Genomic DNA, 11,316 nt, shown 5'->3' on the forward strand with positions numbered 1-11,316 from the left:
TTACCAGAGCATGGTAAGATTATTTTAACTGATCTGTAAAATAAAAAGTCAACAATAATAAATTATCTTCAATCCTCCAACCCACTTGTTATTAGCTACATGCCTCTCAAGTTAGCAAGTTAATGTTTAGATAGCCTAGCATAGGCTACTGCCTTGTAAATCTTTATCCAGAACAATAAATCTAAAGTAAAGGTAAAATATATCAGTGTTAGTAACGTTATCTTTGTTGTCCTCAATGAACTGCGTTGTTTGTCTGAAATCTTTACTTCTCTAAAAAAGAAAAACCTCTGCTGCAGACTGTACTAATTAGACCTTCACCGTACGTGACTGACTGTTCAAACAATGAACAGCAAAGGATGTTTCTTTGTTTAATTTATATTTATGTAACACACTTGATAAATTCTATGGTGAATAGTGGAGGATAGAAAATGTGAATGTGCACTAGGAAGACTGTTTCAAGACTTCAAGAGTTAAAACAGGCTTAAGTGTTTATTTTATCTTTGTCCAGCCCCAATAATCTAAGTAATTTCAGCCAAGGTATCGGTATCAACCTTCCCCACTATCAGTATCAGCAATAGCAATAATTTCCACATCGGTCAGGCTCTAATTCCATTTCAGTTTCATCCCGGGTGAAACCCAAACTGTGGCTAGTTTAGGCTAATTTTGTTTAAAAAAATATTCTGCAAATGTTTTTACAATTCGTTGCATCACTGTTGCAACCATATCATGGATGTTTGCTCTGTTTAATAGAATTTAATACATTTTAATAATAATAATAATAATAATTTTTTCTTTTAAAACCAGCTGACAAAATAAATGTGACAATAAATGTGTTTGTTTCATCAATAGCAAGAGAGAACTCAACATACAGTCCCTCGCTACTTGGCAGTTCAACTTTCGCAGACTTGTTCTTTTGCAGTTTTTCAAAGTACAGTACTGTAAGATTGCACACAACAACAACAAATATGCTGCCATTTTGTAGTTTTCTTTCAATAAAGCCCTATTCACATGGGATTAGGTTTACCTAGGGACCACAAGCAATTTGTAATAATTATGGAGATTGTCTGTGTTGTTAATCCCGTGCGAATCAGCAATGTCAGTAATTTGTCAAGTAAAAATTACTCCGCAAATTACCTACTTGCTGAACTCCGAGATCCTGTGATAATACTAATCCAATGGGAATAGGCATCTCTGTGATTTGGACAGACATGGGCAGGATCTGATATATAATTAGGCGTTTTTTGTTTCCGGAGTGCATTTTTATTTAGAGTGCATAAATAACCTTTTGTGTCCCGGACCAGCAAAAGCGTATTGACCCGTAATGGTCGACAAAAAAAGAAAAGGCTAAAGAGAAGGAGGACGTTACATTACAAACGGATGCTACGCAATACGCATCGCGTTAACATCATAGCTGGAAGATGTCTGTAAATTTCAGCTAAATCTCAGGCTTTAGATAGCCCGTGCTAATGCGCCACATAAAAAGCTGACGTTGTGGAGTAATTTATTTATTACATGCGGTCCCAAGGTAAAACTAATCACGTGCAAATATGGCTTAAGCCCACATTGTTATACCAGTCTAAAGAACTACGTTACCCAGAAGTCAGTTCACTTCCCAGAAGTCAACACTGCTTCCAACCGCTGCTTGCTGCAAATGGAGAGAAAGTTTTGCAGCAACATCAGAAGTTCTGTCAGGATCAGTTCACAGCACTGGCAGGAAAGTCTCAAATAATCGTGAAGCTGAACTCATCCTTCAAGTTGTATCTTCACTGTGGAGCAGCTGGGCTGCAGCTGATCTGGACTCAGTGTGACCCGGGTCCTGGGAGCTGCAGGGAACGGACAGCAGCTGGGTTCGGCCTGGTTCTGGTCACATGGTGCAGGTCTGGACTGGGCCGAGGTGTTGGACTAAATCCTGGGCAGCCTTGCACATGGAGTGTACTTCCTGGAGCGGCAGCACATGCACATCAACCTGGATGGGGCGATGGGCTTCGTCATGCTGCAGGGTAGCTGAACAGAACCGAGCCTGAACAGAACCGAGCTTCTCCAGAGCTGGTGAGTACGTGCATGAAATGTTGCTGTAGCTGCTGTGCAGGACGTACTGTGAACTTATGTTATTAAAATTACTTTAGGGTGAAGAGTTTCGAACATTGTGGGCTTCGTCGCTGCAAGGTAAGGAACCGAGCAGCTGTACACACTCAGTCAACTTCAAATTTTAAATAAACATTATCAATCCTGATTAATAAACTCTTGCTAAATAAAATTTTTCTTTAGTTTAGTTGATTTCAATTTATTAGCTGATTGAACTGTTTTGGTTTGTTGTTTCAACTCTGACATCTGTCAATTTAACTTGAGCGTTAAATTAAAAAAGACAAATACTAAATGAAATATAGTGTTCCTACTTTGTGGTTTTTCACTTAGACTATTGCGATAATCGAGGGACTACTGTTAACTGTTCCTCTAGGTGGAGCCAGGAGGGGGTTAAAACTATGTCCTGTCGCTGGCTTATTGTCATCAAAAAAGAGTGTTTGGTGTCAATGTTCTGACTTTAGGATCTATAAAGTTGTGGGGCGAGGTCTTTAGAGTATTTTTAAATAAATGTTAGCATGTTTTCCCAGCAGAACAGAACAAGATTCTAAAAAAAAAAAAAAAATACAGCCTCACACTTCCCATCATATTCAGGACTTGTGAATGCTAACTTGAGCGTTGCATCTCCTGCAGCTACAACTTTTTAAACTGTATTCTCACTGAGGACATGTTCACAACAAGTCTGTAAATATTCTGACTTGTTCTGGTGCAAGTTTCTTCTTGTTATGCACGACACATGCAGATTGTTGTTTCACCCGTGAAAATGTGTTTTTACAGCAAACTGTAAGCACAAAATATCTGCTTTATTTGGATTTATCTCTACATCAAATGTAGCTCTTAAAAGACAAATGAACAAGATTAACAATATTATTAACAATTAACAATATTAATAGGATCAATACCACTTTTTATCAGACTTTTCAACAAATGAGAGACGCTCGGAGATGAACACTGGAAGACTGACTTCACTAATAAAACTTGCATTAAACACAGAAACGTTCTTTATGTTCCTCTCCTGCTTCGCATCCTCAGCCCGCTCTGTCCATCAGTTTTGTCTTCTTGGAGACGACCTTCTTCCTCCTCTGGAGCTAGCGTTAGCAAATACTCTTCTGTCTCCTCCTCTGCATCTTCCTCTGGGTTTGAGGAACCTTCACAGCTGAACTGCAGGCTCTCTGCCTCTGTCAGTGGATCATCATCGTCATCAGCGTCTTCCTCCACCTGTGTCCCTTCATCATCATCTTCTGCCTCGCCTTCCCTCTCCTCTTCCTCCTCAAATGTTTCCTCTTTGGGGTAGTGGAAGACACGTTTGTGGTCACTGAAGCTGATTTGCTTCTTCTCTGCAGTGCGCTGCTGCAGCTCTCTGCTCACCTCTAAACCAACTCTCTTCTGTTTGCTCTCAACTGCAGACGGAGCAGGACTGAGCAACTGCTTTTTCTCCTCTTCCTCCTCCTCCTCTTCCTCCTCCTCCTCCTCCTCTTTGATGCCTTCCTCTACACCCTCCATTTCTTCTTCTCCTTCATCCAGTTCCTCTTCCTCCTCATTTAAATCTTTTTCCTCTCTGTCCTCTTCCTCCTCGTCTTCCTCCTGCACTATGGACAGCTTCCTTGCCATGATCTCTTCCTCTTCCTGTTCCATCCTCTCTGCTAGCGCCTCAGCAGTGGGCTGACTGGGGGGTTCCTCCAGTCTAAACTTCTCAAACCCGTGTCTGTAACTGGGCTCATATTGTGGGTACGTCTCCGCTGGGTAGCCTGCGTTGGAACACAGAAGAAGCTTCACTTCATCAAAAAGGTGTTCCAACTCGCTGGAGACGAACCTGCTTCGATAACGTGCTTCATGTCTCACGAGAAGCATTTGAAGAGGCACGTACCTTCCCAGTCTGCACCATAAGGGACCTCCTCAGCCTCCATCTCCGGGGAGGCTCCCTCCAACCGGCCCTCCTGCATCAGCAGCGAGATCTGTCGGAGCTGCCTCAGGAGTTTCTCTTCCTTCTTTGATGTCGAGCTTTTAGTCTTCCTCCTTCTACAACCAAAGAGCAGCGCAGACATGGAGCCGAGTCAGAACTGACACGTTTCCTACATCAACTTCAGCCAGGTTACTGAACTCTGGGACTCTACATTTAAATATTAAATATTCTGGAGTTTCTTCTTGATTTCCCACTTTTCAGTGTAATTAATTTCATATTTGTATAAATACAATACCAAGCTTAGTTAATAAAAAACAATTTAACCCAGTGGGTGTCATAAGTCTTACTTCTAATTGATTTTAAAACAAATACACAGAAACATACTTCTTCCCCAGTGGGAATACTGCACTAACTTTTAATTATGTTTAATGAATTTCATACATCATCATATATTCTTTACGAGAGGCATATTAAAGATGACTTGATTTACGTCTTACGTCTAATCTTAGTAGTTTTATTGCTAAAATACAATCAGGGAATGAACTCGTCAGTTTTTCTAACAAGAGAAATTACATTTATTTATTTGAAGACAAAACAATGTTACTTCTCTAAACATGATTTTTCCTCAAACTTCAAGTTCAAGATTCTTGTCATTTACATCACATGTGGCACATGAGGTGGAACAAAACTGTACACAGGGTCCCAGTTACACCCAAACATATCAAAAATATAAAGTATAGAAAGGAACAGTACATAAGGATCTAAGATATGTGTTAAACGAACGCTAAACGATACATTAGAAGATCTAAGATATACACTAAACGCTAATAATGTAAAATAATACAGTGTATTAAACAGCAGCCTGAACATGAGTCTGTGGTGAGCAGATGGGTATGAATGAATACAGCAGCATGAGATCAGCAGCATGAGATCAGCAGCATGGATAAGTCACATATCACCAATTAAAGTGGAATTGCAGTGATGATCCTGGTTAGAGATTTATGAGTCTAACAGCCTCAGGGTAGAAGATGTTCCTCAGTCTAGTGGTTCTACACTTGATGCTCCTCAACCTCCTTCCTGAGGGGAGTGGGGCAAAAAGTGTGTGTGCTGGGTGAGTGGGGCAAATCTAATAAATCTGATGGTTTTTGCCTAAACATAATTGTGACAAAAATAACTAATAAATGTGTTTTGAAATTGATGTGAAAATGGAAAATAAACATAATTTAAAAACTTTGGTTATAAACTGGCTTTGTTGTTTAAAAGCATTGTGCACAACATAAAAATGGTCAAATGTAATATTTAATAAAACAAAAGCGCTTTGACAAAAGGGAACTTTGCGCCGTGTTTTCTAATGTTTTCCAGTAGCTTTCTTATGTATTTTTAAATTTGATTTAAATTTGCTTTCAGTGAAATGTGAAGTAAAGCTGTAAAATAAATGAACTTTACAAACACAAGAAAAAGATACAAATATTCCTGACCTGGAAGAGCAGGGGCCTTTCTCGGAGATGATCCTCTCCATCATCATCTCTGCCCGCACGAGTCTCTGATGAAGCCTGGCGAGCTCATTATCAGAACCTAAAAAGTTCAAAAATAAATAAATTAATAATAAAAAAACACATTACACATGCATGTTCGTGTCAGTTGAAGATACTCACTGGTCGTATTCGGCACGTTGGTCATTTTGACCACAGAGTAGATTCCTGATTTATTCATCTTCTCCTTAAATGACAGCTGGGAACATAAAGATCTCAAATGAATTCAAGCGATTCATTTAATTCAACATTAGGCTGAAAAACTTTATGCACTCAAAACAAAGTTTCATTTTGTCTGCCGCCGTCACAGTTTTTACCTTATGGATAATATAAAGGATGTAAAGCAAGATCCCAAAGCCATAGACGGGGATCACTTTAGCCACGAGGTTGTATTTTCTGCCTCGTTCCATGCTTTTCACTTTCACCATGACCTCGACTGTGTGAGTGAGGGAAGGAGACAGATCCACATCCCACTGCTCCGGGTCAGCTGGTGCTGAGATCCGATTGGTTACTGAAGGGGAGAAGCCGGGCCCAACTGGAAGAGACAAAAATCAATAAATGAATCTTTAAAATAAATTATGCTACTTATCAAACATGGTTGTTGCAGTTACTTTCTGATCTTGAGTTATTTGGAAATCGTTCTCAAAAATGTACAAAGTCATAATTATGTAAAATTTCCAAGAAAGTTTCCAGAGCCCAATTTGACATTTTATTCTTTATTGTTCCCTGTGAAGAAAATCCTCCAACCCATTCAGTTATCTAATTATTATTATTATTATTATTATTATTATTATTATTATTATTATTGTTAATATTATTATCTCTTTATCAGATTTACTCACAGAACTAAGATGAGAAAAATATCCTGATCTGCAGGAATGAAATCACTGAGGAAAAACTCACTCATCCCAGAACTGGTTAATTTAATGGTTTCGATTATGATCATTAAAAATCTTGTCAAACTTAGTCGTTGGTATTCATCACCATCGTTTACTTTATGTCAAACACAATATATGATCCATATCAAAAACAAACAAACAAACAAAAACAAGAACACAGAGTTAAAAAGCTTTTCTACAGTTGCTCCAATGCCATTGAATATTATTTATGATGCTGATAAGTAGAGGATGGTGATCAGCTTTTTGCTTGTTCTCATAAATAAAATTTCAACCTTTATTTTTACTTTGCTCAAGTCTGTGATTAAACCTCATCACAGAGGAGCTCAGTTTTCCTTTAAGTAAAGCAAAATCAATTTCTCACATTTGTAATTTGCCTTAGCTCTTATGATGACTGGACTTATAGCTCATTCCTTATGAATGTTTCTTGTTTACATAAAACCACAACATTAACGTTATCCTTGCTGAATTAGTAGTTTCAAGGAGATTTAATGTTTAAAATTAGAGATTAAATCTACAAACCTGTCATTCAGTTTTAGATTCAAGCAAGCAAACAGCAGCCTAACCCTGTTCAATGCTTGAAATGAGAAGTAAAAACTAAATATAATAAATCAGAGCTCAACACTGAGTTCTGTTCATGATTCAGATTAATCAGCTTCACTCATGTCAGTGCATGTGTGGCGGGTTATTGAACAGCAGCTCACAGCAACAACAGCTGCTGCAACAGAAAGAGACTGTGAGGATGGAGATGGATAGATGATGACCTGATAAGCCACCTTACCCTCAGGCTGGCCTTCCTCCGTCTTCCCTCGGGGCCACAGCATCCTGGGCAGGAAGAGAGAAACGCAGAGAACAGAGCACGATATCAGCGTAACCTTCTGGCAGGCTGTAATAGTCATCTTGTCTCAGAAAATAATAAAAGTCTGTTAATTTCCCCAGAACAAAAAGCCTAGTATCCTCAGATGTCATCTCTCATGTGATGACGTTCCAGCCCAGATTAGAACAGATTACGTTGCTGCATTCAAGTGCTGTTGGAAATATAGGCTTCAAATCCCAAAGGAGGACGCAGCGAGCCACTCTGCCTTCATTTTAGTTTATTTTTTCTGTAGAAGCCCTTGCTGCTTCTCTCTAAACCCTTTATTGTTCCCACACCACATGAAAGAACATCACTTGGCAGCTGCTGTCGCTTTACGTTGATCGGAGCTTTATTACCCACAGTCGAAGAGTGAAATCTTTAAACTGACCTCGAGCATTTTTTCCAAAATGTATTTTAATCAAATGTAAACACTTTCACTTTAATTGTAAATTTAAACAAAGTTAACAAAGTTTTTTTAAATATATATACTGTATATGAATAAAAGGCCTCCATTCTTCCTTGCTCACACTCCACCTTATATATTTATTTTTATTGTGTTTTGTTGGTGTTATCTTTTTTTTGTGCCTGTTTTTGTTTACTAGTATGGACAATGTGTGTCTGAAATAAAGGTGGGGTTGTGAAGCTCAGATTTGCAGGTGCATCTCAAAAACTTAGAATATCGTGAAAAAGTTACATTTTTTTTGTCAATCATTTCAGAAAGTGAAACTCGTATATAGATTTATTACACAGAGTGAAATATTTATTGTATTTTTGATGGTTATGACGTATAAATAATGAGAAAAACCAACTAAATTCAGTGTCTCAGAAAATGAGGACATTGTGAAGAGGTTCAACATTGTAAACTCCTGGTGTCACAGCCTGATCAGTTGATGAATCCTGGACATGAGCTACAAATGTCTCACTCCTCACGTCCAGTCACTCCTGAACCAGAGACGACATCAGAAGCATCTTACCTGCTGAGGAGACAAAGACCTGGACTGTCCTTTTTTCACATGAAAGATTCATAAATCAAGGTACCAGAGTCTGGAGGAAGAGGAGAGGTCCTGAATCCACGTTGCTGAAGTCCAGAGTGAAGTTTCCACAGTCGGTGATGGTTTGGGTCCATGTCCTCTGCTGGTGCTGGTCCACTGGGTTTTGTGAAGTCCACAGTCCAGGTAAGATGCTACTGATGTCGGCTCTGGTCCAGGAGTGGCTTGACTTGAGGAATGTGGCATTTGTGCCCATGTCCAGGATTCACCTGTGCATAATGTTCACACGTTTCCTATATGGAACATTATCACAATATTTTAATGTTCTGAGACAGTCAGTTTTGAGATTTCATTATTTGTAATTTATAATCATTAAAATTACCAGAAATAAATGTTTGCAATATTTCACTCTGTGCAATAAATTTCTACATGAGTTTCACTTTCTGCAGTGACTGATTAAAAAAAAGTACTGAACTTTTTTCACAATATTCTAATTTGGTGTACCTGTACATGCACAGATGTAAATATGATGAATATTAATGCAGTTGTACTGTAGGTAGATTTTTTTTTTCCTACAGAATTTTGTTAAAACACACAAATAATAATAATTAAAAAGCTAAGCAACAAAATTCAAGTTTAATAATTTTAATATGAAAGCTTAAAATAAACACGACTGGGTAATGAGGACTTGAATGCATCACGTGACCCTTCCATGGCCTCTGAGGATGATGTGATTTCTGTAAGGGAGCAGCAGATGGCAGTGCAGACTCAGGAACAAATGCAGAGCAGATGGAAAACAGAAGATCATCAAAAGGAACTCAATACAATTATGGCGTTTTAATAGATTTTGATTTCAAGAGGTTCGTTTATTTTGTTAACACTATTTTTTTAACTTGACCTAAAACAAATATGTAAAATGTTTATAGCTGGCTGCAAATGGTGCAGTTTACACACAGCTTTGTAATGAATACACACACTTTAACAAATCCTCACCTCCACCACCACTGGGAGGCCTGTGTGTGTGGAGTGTGTGTGGACAACATGAGACATTGGTTTTTTCATGGTAGGTCAGCAAGAGCTGAGACAATGAATCACTTTTAAACTCTCTGTAAAACACATAAAATAAAAAATGTTTTGCAAAAATAAATACATAAAAGGTTTCTTATTGTGTTTGACATGCAGCAAAAGGTAAAATAGAAAGTAAAGCCAACTTGATTAGTTTCACTGTGTTCAAAATAGTGGATTTTCCACATTTTAAGGGATTATTTATTCAAGTTATTTATTTTTTCAAAAGTAATGTAAATAAGTAAATAATGAAAAAGAACAACTAGAACACACCGAATAACTATTTTGTACAATTTTTTTTGTGCAATAACTTTAGAAAAAGAAGGGTTTGGTTTTTTGTATAATTGAAGTGATGGGCACAGTTCTGCTAATCCGCTAACAGTGAAAATAATTTTTAGTTTAGCAGGTTAGTGTTATCACTAACTTTGGAAACCAAAAGCGGAATTAGCTTTCACTAAATTAGTTTTCACAAAGTTTAAGCCCTCTAACAAAATTCAAAGAGCTTGTTCCTGCCTGTTGTGGGCGTATCTAGAAGTGTCCGTTCTGGCATGCTATTGGCTGATTACGTGTACACGTGACGAAACATGACTGGTCGATGCAGCTTCAGCTGGAAAGAGACAAAGACTGTGCAGATGTGTGATGCAGACTGTGGCAGTCGTTTAGCAGTTAGCGTCAGTTTCCACAATTTTTCTTCACATCAAGGTTCAAGATTCTTTATCATTCGCATCACGTGGTACAAAAATAAATATATAGATGAGGTGGAACAGAATTGTGTACTCAAGGTCCCAGTTACACCCAAAATAGCAATATCCATCCATCCATTATCTTTACCCGCTTATTCCATTTCGGGTCACGGGGGTCGCTGGTGCTCATGTCCAGCAATCACTGTGCGAGGGGCGGGGGACACCCTGGACGGGTCGCAAGTCCATCACAGGGACACATAGAGACAAACGAGACAAACAACCATTCACTCTCTCACTCACACCTAGGGACAGTTTAGAGTTACCAATCAGTCTAACATGCATGTTTTTGGTCTGTGGGAGGAAACCGGAGCACCCGGAGAAAACCCACGCATGCACGGAGAGAACATGCAAACACCACCCAGAAAGGCCCCTGGACCGGGGTTTGAACCAAGGACCTGCTCGCTGAGAGGCAGCAGCTCCACCAGTTGCACCACCGTGCTGCCCCAAAATAGCAATAATATAAACTATAAAAAAAGAAACAGTATACAAGGATCTAAGATATACGCTTAAACAAAATTAAACCGCAGCCTGAAGCCTAACATGTTTAGCGGTTTAGCATTAGCAAAGCTAACTTTTTGTTCAGGACTGTGTGGGACATGCAGCTTTTAATAAATTAAAAGTAGCTTGAAGAAAGTAATTTAAAAGTTATGAAACAGAAATCCACTGAGCTAAATTTGTTGCTAGTTCCCAGTACAGAAAGCATAATGGATGATGTCAGTGTGGTGGTGTTCTCTCCGGCCTCCAGTGTTTAACACTTACTGGTCTGTAGACATGGCAACACAGTTTGTTTGACATGAGGCTGGTGACTTGGCCAGTTAAGGGTCATCCATCCATCAGGATGTGTTTTTTGTTTGTTAGATTTTTTTGTTTATAATTTTTAGGGTTATATTTTAGAGTTTTTTTTTTTTTTTGTTATACAGATGCATGCCCAATAATCCAGGTAGAAAAATCTAGCAAAGTTAAGTCAGGTCATCTGGACAGATTTAAAAAACTATATATAACAATAATTTGTTGAGATGTTTAATCCAGAGGACTTCTTCAGTCTGAGGAGCTGCAACAGACTCAGTCTTATAAATAACACCTTTTCAGAGTGGATTAACCAGTTTGCTGCTGACAACCAAAACCAGCTGCTCACATGATCAAGAAGGACCATCAGCCTAACAATGGATCATTAGCACCTGATGGCTGTTTACTGTTCACAGAGGGCTGAGTGATACTAGCAATCACAGCATTGTAAGAGGGGGACAGTT

The 11,316-nt window shown here is 38.7% G+C and overlaps 1 protein-coding gene across 1 annotated transcript; it reads right to left on the reverse strand.

The window, feature by feature from the left end:
• Positions 1 to 3,067: 3,067 nt before the first annotated feature.
• On the reverse strand, positions 3,068 to 7,312 carry ric3a (RIC3 acetylcholine receptor chaperone a). Its single transcript, XM_037695556.1, has 6 exons — positions 7,195 to 7,312; positions 5,835 to 6,052; positions 5,641 to 5,716; positions 5,464 to 5,560; positions 3,950 to 4,101; positions 3,068 to 3,830 (listed from the first exon to the last, which is right to left on the reverse strand). The coding sequence occupies exons 1-6, from the start codon at positions 7,310 to 7,312 to the stop codon at positions 3,085 to 3,087; spliced, it is 1,407 nt and encodes a 468-aa protein (XP_037551484.1). The 3' UTR covers positions 3,068 to 3,084.
• Between the last annotated feature and the right edge of the window lie 4,004 nt (positions 7,313 to 11,316).

The sequence above is a fragment of the Nematolebias whitei genome, chromosome 2 (genome assembly GCF_014905685.2).
Source record: "Nematolebias whitei isolate Nwh7 chromosome 2, NemWhi1, whole genome shotgun sequence".
Classification (NCBI taxonomy): domain Eukaryota; kingdom Metazoa; phylum Chordata; class Actinopteri; order Cyprinodontiformes; family Rivulidae; genus Nematolebias; species Nematolebias whitei.